The following is a 19,835-nucleotide window of genomic DNA, read 5'->3' as shown; positions in this document are numbered from 1 at the left end:
TCCACTTGTAATGTTGCTTATGCTACACTCCTAGAAAATATCATATGACAACGGGCTCACTCCCCGGATCATCCTATTCCGTCAATTGGACTAAGTAATGCTAGAGAGTTTACATCGAAGACTTTCGATGGTTATTGCAATGGGACTGATGTTGGACATCATATTCCCATGAACACACCCAAATGGTCTCGCGGAAACGACTACGATGGTAGTTTGGACATTGGTAATGAGCACCAATCTCCTTATATCTGCTTGGGGTAATGCAATATCGCATGCAGCTATGTTAATTCGTTTACGACCCACCGCCACTCAATCTACCTCTGCGTTACAGCTAGTGACTAGGTACAAGTATCGTACTTACACACATTTGAGTGAGTCATTTATGTGCCAATTGTGTCACCAGCGCACTATGACAGGTCCTTACAGACGAATGGGCAGCTACATTGGATTTGAGATCCGACAATCGTCCGCCACTTAATGCCCTTGTAAGCCGATCTCATTACCGCTAGATTTGTGGGTTGTCAGTTTGATGAGGCATTCTTCCCATCGTTAGGGGGAGATAAGAACACGAATGTTCAGCAGGAACGACAGGCATTGTCGTGGTCTGTCCCTACTATGTCTCATCTCGATCCTCGTTAAAGTGACGAGATCACACAACTATGCTGCAAACATGCCTGCAAGGAAGGACGTTCCTACGAGAAGAAGTAGGGCCACCTACAAGGAGGTAGGCATAGCGCCAACGCCAAAGATAGTGGCACTCTGGCGTTATAGGCCATAGCCCCAGCTAGGATGCGTGGGAGGCCCGTGAGTTCGAATGATACTTTGGCACATTCCAATCCTTTGATTATCAAGACTCAAAATCCAACTCATGAGAATCTTTCGGGTTATGGTTATCGTTGGGGGACGCCTCAACGTCAGAACCTATTCCTGAGAATATAGAGCTCTTTGAAAATTACACTAGTGTACATGAGAGTGGGATAGAAACTCCATCATAATTGATGATGTAGTTGCGCATTTCGTTGCGCATGAGTTTTTTGAGTCTGATGATATCGAACTACGCTCTGTTGATGAATGAATGCCAACGTAGAGAAATTTGGCTTAAATGGAAAGATGTGATCCAGGTTAGGTTGGATTCTTTAACGAAGAGGAAGGTTTTTGAGCCAGTGATGCGAACACCTCCTAACATAAAACATATTGACTAATGGGTCTCCGTTAGAAAGCGTGATGAGAAAAAGAGATGGCAATTTCGCCCTATGGCGGAAGGCTTCTCACAAAACGCCCTGGAATCGACTACGATGAGATATATTATCTCTTATTGGATGTCATTGCACTCCACTACCCTGTCAGTTTGGTAGTTTTCGAATAACTGATCATGCAGCTTACAAATGTGGTCACTACGTATTTATATGGGGATCTAGATATGGAATATACATGAAGGTTCATGGTGAACTTCATTTACCCATGTCAAGTGGCTCTAGACCACGGAGCGCGTTTACAATAAGGTTGAAAAGCTCACTAAAGTAACTACTTGATTGGGAAGGGATATGCCCACGCGTTTCCATAACAAGTTTCGGATTCTATCGCTGTTCATGTTGGACATGATCTTCATTGGAAGCCCTTAAAGAGTTAAGGGAAATCGCTGAACACTTGAAATCAGATTTTGGATGAAGGATTTTGGGAGAATACGATTATGTCTCAGTTTGGAACTTGAGCATCGTGTCTATAGATGCTTAGATATTTTGACAAGGTCAAGCCTTTAAGCACCCCCCATGATCGTCTGTAGTCTTAATCCTAAAAAGGATCCTCTTCGTTCGAAGGATGATGACGAAGATGTGCTAGAGGCGGAAGTGCCCTACATAAATACAATAGGCGCATTATTGTACTTAGCTCAATGCATATGACTGGACATCTCATTTGCTATGACTTGTTAGCTAGATATAGCTTTGCGCCAACGCGACTCCATTGGATTGGTGTAAAAGATATCTTTCAGTACTTGAGATGTACGATTGATATGGGCTTGTTTTATCCCTACAGAGAGATGATGGATTCGGACCCATCACACACCAGGAACGCCGCCAATACTGGCCTGCGTCCACTATCCCCATCTCAAAACAACATGTGTTTTGGAAGGTTTTGCTGATATTGGGTATCTCTCTGACCCATACAAAGGTCATTCCCAAACTGTTTAAGTGTTCACCATAGGTAAAGACTGTGATATCTTGGAGGTCTATAGAATAGACCCGAATAGACCCTAGTCACTATATCTTAGAACCATGCAGAGATTATTGCTCTTCACGAAGTAGTTCGTGAATGTTTATAGATTGGATTCCATAATTACGCATGTTCGACCAATTGTGGTTTGAAGTCTATCACAGATGAGTCTACCAGCATATAGGATAATGCTACTTGTTTTGAACAAATGAAGCAAGGCTACATCGAAAGCGACAACACCAAGGATAATCAGCAACAACAGACTCTCCTCAAGATCAAAGTGAATTAGGTTCAATTTGAAGACAGTGTGGCAGGATTGCTCACTAAGTCATTGCCTAAATTCCACTTTCGAGAAACATGTTTGTAGCATCGTTTGCAGAAGTTATCCAAAACCCCATGACCGTAGTCATCAAGGGAAGATGCAGACATCAGGGGAAGTGTCTACATGTATGGTCTCGAAACGTGAATGATGTGTTGTGCTCTTTTTCCCCTTCGACCGAGGTTATTTTTGCCCCACAGAGTTTTTGTTACTCGGCAAGGTTTTTAATGAGGCAACGAGAGGAGCACCACGTTTGGGCAACACGAGGAGCACCACGTTTGGGCAACACAAGAGGGAGTGTTTAACTAAATCTAGAATATGTGTCTGGCCCAAACTCTAGGTTACTTGACCTAGTTGTAACAGAGTTTAAAATTAGAGATATTCTCGGAGATATTCAGAGACATCCGATTTATTGTATGATTATCTTTCCTTGTATAACTCTGATTCTATGTCTTGTAATCCTCTATATAAAGAGGCTCCTATTATCAATGAAAACACAACTCAATTCTCTCCCAATTTTGGTTTTCCTTAAGCAGTTATCATATTGTATATGTGTATATGACATACATGTATGTATTGTAGAATTTCCTAGATTCTTATTGTAATATTTATTTGATTTGTAGCACGGGATACTTGTTTTTATGTCCCCAGATGGGAGTTTTAGATGAGTCTTTCTAAATGTACCTAGCAAATATAAAACACCCAGCAAATTTTTTAACAGGACCTGCCTTGAAAATCCGAAATCACATAGGAATGAGCTCAAATTTAGTAAGTTACGTTGATTCATTTATTATAACAATCCATCGAAAAATAGGGTCGATCCAACGGTCGGATCTTCCCGAATCAAAGCCCAAATTTTCAAAATTTCAGAAATTTCTATTGATCCCAAAGTTCATCGTATGACTACCAAACTATATCCACATGCTCGTAATTAACAATGGGCTCTACCCAACGCACCAAACTAGAACAACGGAAACTACCAGATGCGCCCCCACGCGCTGCTTGTGGGACTCCAAATTGGGTTGCAAGAACTATACCAAAAGACATGCTTCACTTGAAAATAGAGAGATATTTCAAAAATAGCTAAAATCATGTTTTCTCACCATTTTTATAGTAAATAAGAATATTTGAAACATATTATACAATCACTCACCTCGACAATACAAATTGTCTCCCAAAATACCGATTGTAAACCGAGCCTCCTAAAACGAGCTTCTAGAAATTACCGTTAGATCTAACTCAAATTTTCATGAATAGAAAGATTGCATCAAAATAAATTCGTAGCTTTTCCCAGATCGAAATTAATATTATAGATTAAAAGTTTTGATCTGCCAAAATTTTAGAGAGAGAAATTGAGGAGAGAGAATTCTCTCGAAAAAAACATGGGTACGGAATGAAAGAAAGTTGCTGATCAAAAAATAAAAAATAAAAAATAAAAAGTTGCCGATCAAAGCTAATTATTAGGGGCAAACTCACATGTGTCAACCAAGGAGTGTACACTGTACACTTGGTGCCACGTGTCAACACACACTCAAGGTTGATGTCAGAGTCAGTTCCCCTCATGTCAACCTCTCCACCAATCAGAACATGTCACATCAGTTCAATATCTGTGGTCATCGATGCTTATTTTAGTACATTAGTACAAATGCAATGTGTGGCTATGAGCTGACGGCACAATTATGTCGTGCATGTTATGAGCCATGCATATGTTATGACAATATGACTTGTGGTAGGAGATTATTGTTCCAACTTCCAACAATAAATTTCTCCTATAAATACACGATATGCAAAACAAATATCCTCCACATTTTCACTCAACTCCCACTCCAACCACCATGGATGTTATTTCTCCAATCCAAATTCTCCACACAATCTTGGCCTTGTTTATTCTCTACGGCGGTTGGAGAATCGCAACAAGCATTAGAAAGATCAACACCAAAAAGATCAGCAAAGTTCCCGAGCCGTCCGGTGCATGGCCATTTATAGGCCACCTCCACCTTCTCGGGAGGACCCAAGACCCAATTGCCTTAATACTTGGAGCCCTAGCTGATAAACACGGACCAATCTACTCACTTAAGCTTGGTCTGCACAACCTGGTGGTGGTGAGCAGTTGGGAGCTCGTAAAAGAATGCCTCGCAAAAAACGACAGGGTTTTCGCTACGCGACCGAGCATCACAGGCGGCAAGTACTTGGGTTACAACAGCGCCATCTTCTCTCTAGCCCCGTACGGACAGTACTGGCGTGACATCCGAAAGATGGCCACACTCGAGCTTCTCTCGAGCCACAGGGTCGAGCTCTTGAGCCACGTTAGAGCCACGGAATTGGATTCGTTCATCAAAAGCTTGTTCTCACTTTGCACAACAAAGCGTACGCGTACTCCACACTCTCCTGTAGTGAATTTGAGCGAGTTGATAGAGCAACTGACGTTCAATATGAACCTGAGGCTGATCGCCGGGAAGAGATTTTCCAGTGACCAGTATCACGAGGAGAACAGTACGGCCTGTCGATTCGAAAGAGCAACGAAAGAAGCTTTGTATCTGTTCGGAGTTTTTGTTTGGTCCGATGCGATGCCATTTCTCGAGTGGCTTGACATAGGTGGGCATGTGAGTGCCATGAAAAGATGTTTCAAGGAATTCGACTCTGTGCTTGGGGAGTGGCTTGAAGAGCATAGGCAAAGAAAATCATCGGAAGGCAAGAATGGTACGGTTGAAAGTGACTTGATGGATGCGATGATATCCAAGTTTGAAGAGGAGGATGAAATAGCTGGCCATAGCCGTGATACTGTCATCAAAGCGACGGCACTGGTACGTTAAAACTGCAGTCGTACTTTATTTTCATTCATGTTTTGTCTACGTTTCTTTTGGTAGTGGTGGATCTAAACTCAAAATGACCACTAGCAAAGAGTGCTAGATTAATTTATACAGTCCCCTATCTGAATTTGTGTTTTAAAGTTTTAAACATAAATAAAAAATTAAAATTAGTAATCGGTCGGATTTTAGACATAAGTCCTGTGACATCAATATACCAGCTTAATCAGTAGATCGGGATCTCAATCCATCTCTTGCAATGGTAGATAAAACTTTTATGTAAATAATTAATTAATTGTTTCATATTCAGTTACATATTGAAGGAGACATAAATAGGAAAATAACCATATATGAGAATAATATCATACATTCAATAGACTAATTATTTGAGGAATATGGATGGCCGACAAATCGAGGTATGTTGAGTTGAATAACTGTAGCTAGCCTTTTTTGTTTTTGGCACTTGCATGTGTAGCTAGCATTGGTTCCAATCGTCAAATGTAGAACATATATAGAAGTACAATAATGCTAATTAAGGACATCAAATAATTTGAAAAGAAGGATATATATCAATATCAGTATCGATCGATTTCGAAATGGCATGGAGCTCAAACTACTCTCCTCTTGATCGCAGGTTCTAATCCTAACCGGTAGTGAAAGCACATCTATTACCCTAACATGGGCACTCTCTTTGCTCCTGAACAACCCAAGAGTCTTAAAAGCAGCTCAAGAAGAGTTGGACCACCATGTAGGAAGAGACAGATGGGTGCAAGAATCAGACATCAAGAACCTCAAATACCTCCAAGCCATCGTGAAAGAAACGTTACGCATAAACCCACCAGGTCCCATAACAGGTCTCCGTGAGGCCACAGAGGACTGTTATGTCGGTGGCTATTACGTCCCCAAAGGCACTCGTTTACTCGTCAACATATGGAAGCTACAGCGGGACCCCCTCATGTGGTCGGACCCCTGCGAGTTCCGACCAGAAAGGTTCATGACGGAAAATGCTGACATGGATTTCAGAGGCCAAAGTTTTGAGTATATTCCGTTCAGTGCAGGTAGAAGGTCGTGTCCGGGCATGACGCTTGGTTTGCATGTGGTTCATTTGGTTCTTGCTCGTTTGGTTCAGGGATTTGATATGAAGAGAGAAGGTGATGAGCTAGTGGATATGCGTGCAGGGTTGGGTCTTGCTTTGCCTAAGGCAACTCCACTTGAAGCTGTGCTTGCTCCCCGGCTTCCTGTAGAGCTCTACTATTGATGTTTCATACTATTTGAAGAATAAGTACGCAAGTTCGTAGTAAATTATAGTAAATTATAGAATAAGCTGTACTTAATTAGATACATACATGTGTGTGTGTCTATATATATATATATATATATATATATATATATATATATATATATATATATATATATACAGGGCCCTTCTAGTGAGGGATCCCTATTTTTGGTGTTTTATAGGAATAAGTATTATACCAACTTTTAGATCATATTTTCACATATTAACCGTTCAGTTTTTAGGTCCTAATGTATAGATCACTTCTGCAAATTTTCAGCCAATTTGATGATCATTAAGGCATCCAAAACTGCAATTTACCATTATAAACACGAACGGTTCCGGTTCGACAGATTCGGTCCGTTCGTGTAAATTTCAGCTTTGGATACCTTAACGATCACCAATTTGGCTGAAAATTTGCAGAAGTAATCTATACATTAGAACCTAAAAACTGAACGGTCAAGATGTGAAAATATGATCTACAAGTTGGTATAATACCTATCCCTATAAAAGACCAAAAAAAGGGATCCCTTAGTGGAAGCCCTCTATATATATATATATATATATATATATATATATATATATATATTAATTAATTTAGGGCTTCTGAGTCCTGAAGTACTTATATGAATACACGTTAAGAGATCATGGCTGCTCTAACTAAGTTAGAATAACAATAAAAGAGTGATAGTACTACAGTTTGGTGTACGTACGTGATATGTGGTGAATATAATGTATCTATAATCCAACTATATGTACTGAATAATATATATCATGCAATATGTTTTATAGAGACGGGTACGTAGTTGTACACTTGTACTGGTCTTCTTTTAATATTATTGAGAAAAATTAGTATAGCTAAGTAGTGTAGACAAAGTGTATGTGTATCTATAACTCTACGTGTATCTATATACATTACCCTTCTAGTGAATGATTTTTGTTTTTTAGTCATTTTAAAGGATCGCTTATTAGACCCACTTTTCGATCACATATCCACATTTCAACCGTTCAACTTTTAGGACTATATGAATAGATCACCACTGCAAATTTTCAGTCAAATTGATAATCATTAAGACATTAACTGTGATTTATAATTATAAACATGAACGGTTCAGATTAGAAAGATTTGGTTCGTTCATTGATTTAATCTAGTACGATACCTTAACGACAATCAATTGGCTGAAAATTTGCAGAACTGATCTATACATTACAACCTGAAAACTGAACGGTTAAGATGCCGAAATGCGATTGAAAAATGATTTCCACAAGGAATCCCTTAAAATGACAAAAATAAAGGGATTGTTTAAGGATATCTCTATTTGTGTTTAGCCCAAACTCTAGGTTACTTGACCTAGTGGTAATAGAGTTTTAATTAGAGAGAATCTCGGAGAATATCTTAGAGATATCCATTCATTGTATGATTATCTTTCCTTGTATGATTCAGACTCTATGCATTGTAATCCTCTATATAAAGAGGCTCATATTATCAATGAGAATACACAGCAAATTCCTCTCAAATTCAGTTTCTCTACAACACGTTATCAGCACGAGCCCTAACCCTAGCCCTAAAAACAAAAAACCCGAAAACTCTTCTCACCAAAACTGCCGCAAGCTCCTAGCACTTGTTAGCCATGCCCTATACTGCCCCTGCAGCCCTTGCGCACCCGTGTACCGCCTACTGCTCCTGCAGCATTGCCGCACGCCTGTTGCCCCCTGCAACACAGCAGCACTCTCTTTTCTGTGCAGATCAGTCTGCTTTCACGGGACGAAACGTCTTGTTCGGAATCTCTGATGAAAATATTTTCTTCATCAAAGTTGTTCATCTATGTCTCTTCTATCTGACCTCCAAATTTCAGCCCTATTGGAGTCTTTTTAAGACATGTACACCATTCGAGGTGGGAGCTGTTCAGCATGCTCGTTCCTGTGCATATCAGTCAGTTTGCAAGCCCCGAAACGCCTAGTTCAGAACTTCAGATCAAAATTCTTCCTTCATCAAAGTTGTTCAAGTCTGTCTCTTCTATCTAATCTCCAAATTTAAGCCCTATTGGAGTCGTTTTGAGACCTGTACACAAATCGGAGTGGGAGCTGTTCAGAAGCGAATTTGCTCCGAATTTCAACAAGTTTGATTCGCCTAGGACTGAAGCTCGTCTGCAATCCTATAATAAGGATCGAATACGATCTGCAATCCTAAGAGGTATGGTTTACTAAAAGTTCCCGTTTTTGAAGTTTTTTTTATTCTTTTTCGCTTCTTTTTCTCGGGGACTTGCAACCTCCCTTCTTCTACCCCCCTTTCCTCATTATAGGGGAGACCAAATTAAGCCGAACTGTGGGGGTTCGTGCTCACTCCAAGCTTAGAGCTTGTTGAGATCTCCAAACTTAGAGTTTGTAAAGAATTTATGATCGACCACTTACATCATTGTTTCGATCTAATACAATATCTCTTGGAATCGAATTTCTTGGAAGCGACTACGCTCGGAAATTCCTAATTTCTTGGAAGCGATTACGCTCAGAAATTTCATATGTTTTCGTGGTAGCCTATTTCGCTCCGAAACTAACCCTAATTTCTTGTTCTCTTTCAGGATGAGTAACCTGAACAAATTGGACTTTGCTCAATTGGGAACAACTGGCTCTGGATATCACAGGTGGGTTTGTGATATCCGCCAGCATCTCAAGGCTGATGGAATCCTGGATATGATTCTCGAGCCTAGCCAGGACTTGATAACTGTTGAGCAAGCTCAAGCTTTGGAAGCAAATAGAGCAGCCTTAGAGGCAAATAATGCGAAAGCCATCATCCTAATGACTCGTCATATGGATGATTCGCTCCAATACGAGTGTATGAATGAAGAAGACCCCAGAAGGCTGTGGGTCTCACTCGAAGAAAGATTTGGCAACGTCCGTGACTCCTTGCTTCCTGACCTAGAAGTGAGATGGCATAGCCTCCGCTTCTGTGATTTCAAGTCAGTTCTTGACTATAACTCGAAAGCACTTCGCATTAAATCCTTAATGGAATTCAGTGGTAAAGAGATCACAGATGTGATGTTGATTGAGAAGACTCTCTCTACCTTCCCCGTCTCTGTATTGATGGTTGCTAAGAACTATCGAATCGATGTTAATGCAAGACGGATCACAAGGTTTCATGAGCTCATTAGAGCTATGAATGTCGCTGAAAAGCATGACAATATCCTTGTGAAGATCTATAATTCGAGATCCGTGGAAACAGAGCATATTCCGGAATCCAATTATAGTCGCATCTCTAAGAGAGGGCGCCAAGAGCGAAACCCTAATATTAGGTATACTTCTGGACATTCTGATCCATATAATCGCTCTACTTGGGAAGGTAACCGCCAAAATAGGCGAACATGGAACCGAAGAGGTAAACGTGGAAAGAGAGAGGGAGGCAACGCCTCTGGCCATGTTGGTGGCGTCACCAACACTAAGAGCCTTCTAAATGACGCTTTCAAAGTGCCTCAATCAATGGAGTTCGAGCAAAGAGATGTATGTTCTAGATGTGGAGTGTCTGATCATTGGGCACACATTTGTAGAGCTCGTGAAGAACTTGTCACCGCCTGCAAAGCATATTTTGAAGCAAGAGAAGCTCACTATGTGGAACAAGAAGATCAAGAAGATGATCTAAAGTGAAGGGTTGGAGACTACAAATCTGGCTGGGATCAATAGATCGCCAATTCTGTTTAAGTCTTTATTTTTCCAAAAGATGTAATAGGCAATTGTCATATACTTTGTAGTAAATGCCAATGGTTTAGTCTTTCTTCAAAATAGGCTCACCCAAAGTAAGTGTGATGTCTAGGAAGGTTTTGAGATTAGTGGTACTTAAGTGAGCCTTGCTCCACTGACATCTCTCTACTCACCTAGTCACATTTATTTTGGAATTACCGAAAGAAGTTAGATGACTACCATTGTTTTGCATTAGCTAGTATTTGGATTAGATTCTCCTAATGGTTAAGAGACAATGATGTACTCTGTTGGCTTATGAATAAAATTTCGAGTTCTTTTCATTATGACTCCATTTTGATTCTGAGCATATGACTTTATGACTACGATGGCTGGGCTATCAGTATTAATTCAAGGACATGGAATAGCCCAAGTTCCACTTGCCAAATGGCACCTTGATTACAGCTGTCACTGAAACTCTCTACGCTCTTAGGGCAAATCGTACCCTATGAATAGCCAATGAATTCCATGCAAAAATGCATGTAGAGAATGGAAATGAGTTCCTTTGCAATACCTCTAATGATTGCGAACAGAGGCGCATCTTAGAGAAGTTTATGTGTCTCTCTAGTGGATTCTATTCGAGCTATTAATCCAATAAAGTTATGAGAGAAGATCTCTTGGATTTAGACACATATTGGCTTTGTCACGACAGGATAGATCATCCTAGTCATGATATGATGATTCGTCTACTAAAAACTTCACATGGACATCATTCCTTTCGAGCGAAACGAAGCATGAATCAAAAGTTGATTTCTAGACTAAGTGTGACCGACGCTGCTGCCTAGGGCACGACCTCCGTCCACCACCAGCCTGGGGCTGGCACAGTCCTTATCCATGACACCATGGATAGCGTCCATCATGGTGATGGCGCCCCAGGTGATGTTGTAATCACCAACTTGCTTCAAATAGCGTTTCAGACGCTCAGGCCTAACCAAAATTCTCATTGGTTACTTCTAAAGCCTCTCGCTCGTTTTATAAAGCCCGTTCCTTAGGGAAATTAGGACTAAGACCGTCCTATGCAAAGGAAATGAACATATTCATTCTGTTCTTACATAGAATCCATGGGGATTCAGTGGATTGATTCAACCAACTTGCGGACGCTTAAATATTTCATGATATTGGTTGACACGCAAATACGTTGGTCACGTGTTGTGCCATTGTCCACCTATAAATACTGCTTATGCTACACTCCCAGCACATATCATATGACAACGGGCTCACTCCCCAGATCATCCTATTCAGTCAATTGTATTTGACTATGCTAGAGAGTTTACATCAAAATACTTTCGATGGTTATTGCATTAGGACTAATGGTGGACATTATATTCCCATGAACACACCCAATTGGTCTCGCGGAAACTTCTACGATGGTAGTCCGGACATTGGTAATGCGCGCCAATCTCCTTATATCCGCTTGGGGTGATGCAATATCGCATGCAGCTATGCTAATTCGTCTACGACCCACCGCCACTCAATGTACCTCTGCGTTACAGCTAGTGACTGGGTACAAGTATAGTACTTACGCATATTTGAGTGAGCCATTTATGTGTCAATTGCACCGCCACAGCGCTCTATGATGAGTCCTTACAGACGAATGGGCAACTACGTTAGATTTAAGACTCCAACAATCGTCCGCCACTTAATGCCCTTGCAAGGCGATCTCATTACCGCTAGATTTGCAGGTTGTCACTTTGATGAGACAGTCTTCTCGTCGTTAGGGGGAGATAAGAACATGGATGTTCAGCAGGAACGACAGGGATTGTCGTGGCCTGTCCCCACTATGTCTCATCTCGATCCCTATTACAGTGACGAGATCACACAAATATGCTGCAAACATGCCTGCAAGGAAGGACGTCCCTACGAGAGGATGTAGCGCCATCCTACACTGAGGTAGGCATGGCGCCAACGCCAAAGAGAGTGGCACTCTAGCGTTACAGGCTATGGCCCCAGCTAGGATGCGTGGGAGGCCCGTGGGTTTGAAGGATACTTTAGCACATTCCAATCCTTTGATCATCAAGACTCAAAATCCATCTCATGAGTATCTTCCGGGTTATGGTTATCGTTGGGGGACGCCTCAACGTCAGAACCTATTCCTGAGAATATAGAGCTCTATGAAACTTACACTAGTGTACATGAGACGTGGGATAGAAACTCCATCATAATTGATGATGTAGTCACACACTTCGTTGCACATGAGTTTGTTGAGCCAGATGATATTGAACCACGCTCCGTTGATGAATGAATGCCAACGTAGAGAAATTTGGCCTAAATGGAAAGATGTGATCCAGGTTAAGATGGATTCTCTAATGAAGAGGAAGGTTTTCGAGCTAGTGATGCCAACACCTCCTAACATAAAACCTGTTGACTAATGGGTCTTTGTTAGAAAGCGTAGTGAGAAAAAGAGATGGTAATCTCGCCTTATGGCGCATGGCTTCTCATAAAACGCCCTGAAATCGACTACGATGAGACATATTCTCTTGTAATGGATGTCATTGCACTCCACTACCCTGTCAATTTGGTAGTTTCCGAATAACTGAACATGCAGCTTACAAATGTGGTCACTACGTATCTTTATAGGGATCTAGATACGGAATATACATGAAGGTTCATGGTGAACTTCATTTACCCAAGTCAAGTGGCTTTAGACCACGGAGCGCGTTTACAAAGAGGTTGAAACGTTCGCTAAAATGACTACTTGATTGGGAAGGGATATGCCCACGCATTTCCATAACAAGTTTCGGATTCCATCGCGGTTCATGTTAGACATGATCTTCATTAGAAGCCCTTAAAGTGTTAAGGGAAACCGCTGAACACTTGAAATCCGATTTTGAGATGAAGGATTATGGGAGAACACGATTATGTCTCAGTTTGGAACTTGAGCATCGTGTCGATAGATGCTTAGGGTCAAACCTTCAAGCACCCCCATGATCGTCCATAGTCTTGATCCTGAAAAGGATCCTCTTCGTCTGAAGGATGATGACAAAGATGTGCTAGAGGCAGAAGTGTCTTACTTGAGTACAATAGGCGCATTATTGTACTTAGCTCAATGCACAGGACCAGACATCTCGTTTGCAGTGAACTTGTTAGCTAAGGTATAGCTCTGCGCCAACGCGACGCTATTGTGATTGGTGTAAAAGATATCTTTCAGTACTTGAGATGTAAGATTGATATGGGCTTGTTTTATCCCTACAAAGAGATGATGGATTCAGACCCATCACACACCAGGTACGCCGCCAACACTAGCCTGCATCCACTATCCCCATCCCAAAACGACATGTGTTTTGGAAGGTTTTGCTGATGTTGGGTATCTCTCTGACCAAAAACAAAGGTCATTCCCAATCCGGTCAAGTGTTCACCATGGGAAAAGACCGTAACATCTTGGAGGTCTACAAAATAGATCATAGTCGCTATATCTTCGAACAATGCAGATATCATTGCTCTTCATGAAGTGGTTCTTGAATGTATATGGATTGGATCCATAATTACGCATGTTCGAACAATTGTGGTTTGAAGTCTACCACAGATGAGCCTATGAGCATTTAGGATAATGCTGCTTGTTTTGAACAAATGAGGCAAGGCTACATCAAAAGCAATAACACCAAGCATAATCAGTAACAACAGACTCTCCTCGAGATCAAAGTGAACTAGGTTCGATCTGAGGACAATGAGGCAGACTTGTTTACTAAGTCATTGCCCAAATCCACGTTCGAGAAACATGTGACAAGAATTGGCTTGCGGAAATTATCTAAACTCCCATGATCGTAGTCATCAGGGGGAGGCACAGACATCAGGGGGAGATGTCTACATGTTCACCTCGAAACGTGAAGGGTGTGTTGTGCTCTTTTTCCCCTTCGACCGAGATTATTTTTGTCCCACTGGGTTTTTGTTACTCGGCAAGGTTTTTAACGAGGCAACGAGAGAAGCACCAAGTTTGGACAACTCAAGGGGGAGTGTTTAAGGATATCTCTATTTGTGTTTAGCCCAAACTCTAGGTTACTTGACCTAGTGGTAATATAGTTTTAATTAGAGAGAATCTCGGAGAATATCTTAGAGATATCCATTCATTGTATGATTATCTTTCCTTGTATGATTCAGACTCTATGCATTGTAATCCTCTATATAAAGAGACCCCTATTATCAATGAAAATACACATCAAATTCCTCTCAAATTCAGTTTCTCTATAACAGGGATATATTTTTCATAAAACTTATTAAACCAGAAGAAAAAAAAAACAGTATTTAGTCCATCAAAGCCTACTATTACTATATAAGGTAATTTAGTTGGGTATCTTCTTCTTCTTCTTCTTCTTTTCTCAAAGTAAGGGTGTCTTCATCCAAGTTCAATGATGTTTTTTAATTATTATTATTATTATTTTTTATCAAAACAAGCAAAAGAAATTTCTTTCCTATAGATACCGATTTTCTTTTCTCGTAAAAGTTTAATTTCGAGACTAGCACACAAAATATAGCTCCCTCGGGCCTCGACGTATACCTAGAAGTGAGAATCATTACGATCAAACAATTTTCATGGTTGAAAAGAAGTACTTAAATAGACAGGTTTCAAACGAACGATCGATAGCGAGGGATACCAAGCTAATTACCCCAAGTTCTAACCATGTGCTTGAAAAGAAGCGAGATTCATTAGGATCATACTATTTTTCATGGTTAAAAATTAAGGAGTACTATAGACATGTTTCGAATTATCGATAGCGAGGGATACCAAGATAATTATCCTAAGTTCTAACCACATATTAATCAGAGAACACTGCCATCTCTCTTGTTCCTATTGGAAGCTGGCTCTGATGAATTCCTCTTTTGTATTCTTTCTATTGGGAAAATAATTCCTTTTTTGTATAAACTCATCTCTTTCCCTCTAAAATTCAGAACCCTAGGTTTCAATGCAAGTATCACTGATTCACTTCATCTTGATTAGTTTATGCACAATTCAATCTTTTGGTTCTTCATGTGGATTCTGTACCATAGTTATTAATTAGCCTGTAACGTCCGTTATTAATTATCGTGCAATAATACAACATCAATTGCGTTATTATCGTGCAACACTTATGTACATAACTATCTAAATGCTTCCCCAAAAACAAGCAACATAGATATATCACCCTCACGCCCAAAGAAAAATACTGAGGAAAAACTAAGTCAATGTAGTGTGAAATGTAATACTAATTTTGTACTCAAACTAAGAACACAATATGCAGGTACAATTAACATAAACATAATGATAAGATGAAGGAAATATAAAATATATACTAACTTGGATTAGTCCTGACAGATCTTCTCTTCTAAGCAATCCTTTATGCAGTCTCTTAATGAGGCAGAGAATAATATTGTAGTGCTTGTAATTGCTAGCACTACTACAAATTTCCCCAAAGCACACTGATTTGAATTAGTCCCTATTGGGACATAGCACACTGATAATAGTGGCTAATGCCATTAGCCACTATGCAGCTACTAATGAGATATCAGTCCCCTCAATTAGAAGTGCTATTGGGACAATCCACACTGTTAAAACAACAGTGGCATACCAAAACCCAATGCAACATAACCTTTTTATCTCCCACTGTTATTGTATCAGTGTGTTCTCAATGCCACCAACATCAGTGGCAAAACTTGGGGATATATTAAAAAAAAAAAAAAATTGACCCAGCTACAACTACGTATTTATGTAGATATACTGTACAATTTGACCCAGCTATAACTACGTATTTCTGTGAAGTATTCCCTCTTTGAGGCACCCATCGCTTGCGTTCACCAGTAAGCCCTCCCTCTGCAACGTACCTGATTGATTAACAAATCGGTCAACAACACAATAACAAAATTATATCTGTGCTTGTGTGCTTTCTGAAGTTGTAGTGTGGGTTCGATCATAATTACACATTTCATGAAACTGAAAGAAAAAATGAAATATAACAAAGCAAAGCAAAGCACATTAACCGATACAGACCTGGCCATATAATCAATCTCATGTCCAAGTTCAACTTCCTCTTGCAAAGGTTCAACCCTTGAGCTCACCAGTGTTTGATACTTTCTGCTCAAAATCCTGGCTCGCGGTGGAATTTGGGTCTGTCTTAAAACTCCATGGACTGATGTACTCAAAAGTCTTTAGTAGGTTAGAACTCTCTAACTAAAAAGTTCCAAAGTGCAGTACATAACTAATTATCTCAGAAGGTGATAGTTTGGAAAGTGAAGAGGGATTTGACTAAAATTAATTGGGAGAAATTCCCTTCAATAGAAGGCCAAGGTCATCCCTGGTAAAGATGAATTCAGAACAATGTCGAGAGGACTCACTGTGAACTAGAATGGCGTGTGACAATTTAAAATGTTTTAGACAAAAAAGGAAAAAAGGAAAAGAAAACACAATTAACATTTACATAAGTACTTACGCATAGGTTTTCACATTAGGCTGCAACCGCTTGTGGTCTTCAACCATCATGCCAACAAACTCAGCAACATCTTGCACTCTACATATCATTTTAAAACCATGAGGGAATGACCAGTATCATAATAGAAACCAAAGAAAATTGAATCTTGAACTTGAAACAACAACTAATTTGTCAAAAATCCACATTATCAGAAAAGAAAAATTGAAAGAACACAGTATAAAATGTAAAATTTCAAAATTTGATCTCTCAAAGAATGAACTTTGCTTTGGAACGACAACTATGAGTCAGCAGTACATTGTCACTTGAGCAATACGACAAAGCCAAGAGGCTAATCCGTGTCTTATATCTATCATTATCACCATTATCATACTTATATCCATGAAAATTAAGAAATTCTTGGACTAGTAAATAAATTAATCCATATGACACCAAGCTGACTGCTAAATTAATCCGTTGCATGCAAGTCTGACATGTTCATTTCATAACTTGAGATTGCTTTGTACAAAATGCTATAGGTTACAAATATTCATAACTCATAAAGAGACATAGCAGGAATTACTTGTGGCAACAGAAACTACCTATCATAAGATTCAGCTCTGGTATATGCTTGGATCACCCAATAATGTCTCTGTATCAAGTTTCATGTATTCTGTTTTGTAAAGAAAACTATAAGTATAAACCCTGAAGAACAGAAAACAAAGGCTTTTGAGAAGTATTAAACTTGAAGAAACATAAATACAACCCTGCAGCCAGCAAAATGTAGAAATCATATATAGACACAAGTAACATTTGGCCTAAATTACAAACACAATGTAAAATCCAACCAACAAAACTATCAAAATAAATTAAAGTCTCCTAAGAAACATTATCTTACATATTTCTGGGCAGCTTTTCTTTGCTAAAAATCCTTCTTCTTTGGATTCCAGACCTCCTCTTTATAGCTGAAATCAACATACAAAGCAAAGAACAGATGAAATTATTGCTTTGAAGCATAGCAGTGAAGAATTATTGTTGAACACAGTTACCCTTCATATCTGCATTGACACAACACAACTTTTATTGATCAACTCAAATAGAATATAAATCCTTTAAAAGCCAGCTTAAGCCATTTAATGATTACACATCCAAGAACAACTATCCAATTTCCTATTCCAAGAGATATAAGGACATAACCCACAAAAGCCGAGTACTGATGAACATGGAAGCAATTACATCAATCTTCCTTTCACCATTCATTCAACAGTCCAATAACTTACAAAGCAACCCAAGCAAAACCAAACAACAACTCATAATGGGAGCTTATAAGAATTAAATTGTTTAAGCAAATGCTATATATACACATACACTAATTAGACTTTGGAAAGCTGAAACCTTTACACGTTCTTAACCAAAAAGATGAAAATCTACATGTTCTTTTCACTTTCTTATGTTAAAAAAGTCTCTGTAAAACCTGCTTTTATATCTTTTGAACAAATCAAGTTTTACAGATTTGCAGATCTATGAAATTTTGCAACACATATCAGCTACAATATTGTCAAGAACCACAAGATAAAAAACAACTTAGTATCTAGACTGCAGAAAATGCTGATATAGGCATATAGCTACTCAGTGTCTTCGTTGTCATATACCTTTACTAACATCTGCATGCACCACCGAGTATATCCAAACAACCGTCAGTGTCGGAGAATGATACAATAAATCCAGATACGCCACCACTAACAGACCACCAAAGCCTCCTTGATCTCAACAGACCGCCGGTCTGATTCGAAAAAAAATCTCTTCAAACCAAGAACAGGGAAATCGAAGGGGAAGAGCATGAAGAGAGGGCTTGGTCATCGATGGATCCAGAACAAATGGTTTTGGGAGGTGACACCAGTTCAAATCTGTTGGTGGAGAAGGAAGAGAATCAGAGATAAGGTCTTGATCTCAAAACGAGCAAATCACACCTACATGGTGGGTATGCTTGTTTGAGGTTTCATAAGGCAGAGAGGGTGAAACCCCACTTTGAATCTTTGTTGAAAGGGGAAGAAGAGAGCCTTGCCAAAAAAGAAAAAAGGAGAGGAGTGAGAGACGAATTGTGTGGCTGCTCTCGTCCAAGAGGAAGCCTTATCCTCTTTCTCAAAAAAAAAAAAGGAAAAAAAAAAAAAGGATAAGGATGTGACATTGTGCGGCGTGTTGGTAAACAGTTGCTTCTCATCAGGGGCTCTTTCGGCCATTTTCGTAGTAGTATTATAAATCACACCATTAACAGTGACATATGGATTACACAAATAATTATTTGTATGTACTGTACACAATTACACACTAATGATCAGTGAGAGGGAAAAAAAACTCACTGATGTTTTATATCAGTGTTATACTATTCATTTTGGGACTGATGACTTTTTGGTGGCTAAAAAAAAGGTGCTAATGGGGAAATTTGTAGTAGTGTAGAGCATGGTCCTGAGACTCTTTATATAGGCATTGTAGGGCTTAGTACCTCCCTTAAATGATTTTAAGTCCTAATTAATATGGGCCTTTGTCAACATGTTTCATGTGCATATAGGAATATTTATGATACAAGTAATGGCCAAAATATGAGTTGTATCCATCATGAATAAGGACATAAACTAGAATATCATAACCTACCCAATTACTTTTTTTGCAAGATATGTAGCTAAATTGTTACATTCCTTATTGAGAATTGATAAGTCCATAAAAATCTTACAATGAGCAAAATAAATTTATTGTAAGTTTCAGTGCAATCCTCCTACTACCATAAAAGTTATAAGGAAAAAAAAAGGGCAGTGTAGTATAATTGTAATAATAGTTTCACTAAAAATAAAATATTGTTTAAGGAAAACTGAAATTGGGAGACAATTGAGTCGTACTTTCATTGATAATAGATGTCTCTTTATATAGAGGATTACAAGACATAGAATCAGAGTTGTACAAGGAAAGATAATCGTACAATTAATCGGATATCCATGAATATCTTATTCAAAACCATATTACAACTAGCTCAAGTTACCTAGAGTTTGGGCTAGACACATATTTTAGATTTACTTGAACACTCCCCCTTGTGTCTCCCAAACGTGGTGCTCCTCTAGTTGCCT

The 19,835-nt window shown here is 39.4% G+C and overlaps 2 protein-coding genes across 11 annotated transcripts; one reads left to right on the top strand and one right to left on the bottom strand.

Moving 5' to 3' along the window:
- The first annotated feature begins 4,347 nt into the window (after positions 1-4,347).
- LOC112168955 (dimethylnonatriene synthase) lies at positions 4,348-6,645 on the top strand. The gene is made up of 2 exons (XM_024305888.2): positions 4,348-5,334; positions 5,972-6,645. Exons 1-2 carry the CDS (start codon positions 4,366-4,368, stop codon positions 6,593-6,595), a joined length of 1,593 nt encoding a protein of 530 aa, XP_024161656.1. The 5' UTR covers positions 4,348-4,365; the 3' UTR covers positions 6,596-6,645.
- Positions 6,646-15,931: 9,286 nt separating this feature from the next.
- LOC112172872 lies at positions 15,932-18,863 on the bottom strand. 10 transcript variants are annotated; one of them, XR_005801100.1, is made up of 6 exons: positions 18,379-18,863; positions 17,615-17,681; positions 17,319-17,421; positions 16,741-16,818; positions 16,302-16,448; positions 15,932-16,135 (listed from the first exon to the last, which is right to left on the bottom strand). XR_005801100.1 is itself a non-coding variant. In XM_040507664.1 (4 exons), the coding sequence occupies exons 1-4, from the start codon at positions 17,731-17,733 to the stop codon at positions 15,979-15,981; spliced, it is 501 nt and encodes a 166-aa protein (XP_040363598.1). In that variant the 5' UTR covers positions 17,734-18,362; the 3' UTR covers positions 15,932-15,978. The 10 variants fall into 10 exon arrangements, 1 of the variants encoding a protein (XP_040363598.1); XR_002925382.2 differs by having other exon boundaries at positions 17,615-17,774; positions 18,369-18,862; XR_005801096.1 differs by having other exon boundaries at positions 17,319-17,389; positions 17,615-17,774; positions 18,369-18,862.
- Positions 18,864-19,835: the final 972 nt, after the last annotated feature.

This window comes from Rosa chinensis, chromosome 6, assembly GCF_002994745.2.
Source record: "Rosa chinensis cultivar Old Blush chromosome 6, RchiOBHm-V2, whole genome shotgun sequence".
Lineage (NCBI taxonomy): Eukaryota > Viridiplantae > Streptophyta > Magnoliopsida > Rosales > Rosaceae > Rosa > Rosa chinensis.
This window is presented reverse-complemented; position numbering and strand designations above follow the sequence as displayed.

Coding starts and splice junctions, on each gene's coding strand:
- LOC112168955 (XM_024305888.2), top strand. CDS start 4,366: ATGGATGTTATTTCTCCAATCCAAATTCTCCACACAATCTTGGCCTTG. Junction 5,335..5,971: donor TCATCAAAGCGACGGCACTG/GTACGTTAAAAC, acceptor TCTTGATCGCAG/GTTCTAATCCTAACCGGTAG.
- LOC112172872 (XM_040507664.1), bottom strand. CDS start 17,733: ATGCTTCAAAGCAATAATTTCATCTGTTCTTTGCTTTGTATGTTGATT. Junction 16,449..16,740: donor CCTAATGTGAAAACCTATGC/GTAAGTACTTAT, acceptor AAGACTTTTGAG/TACATCAGTCCATGGAGTTT. Junction 16,136..16,301: donor GAGATTGATTATATGGCCAG/GTCTGTATCGGT, acceptor TTAATCAATCAG/GTACGTTGCAGAGGGAGGGC.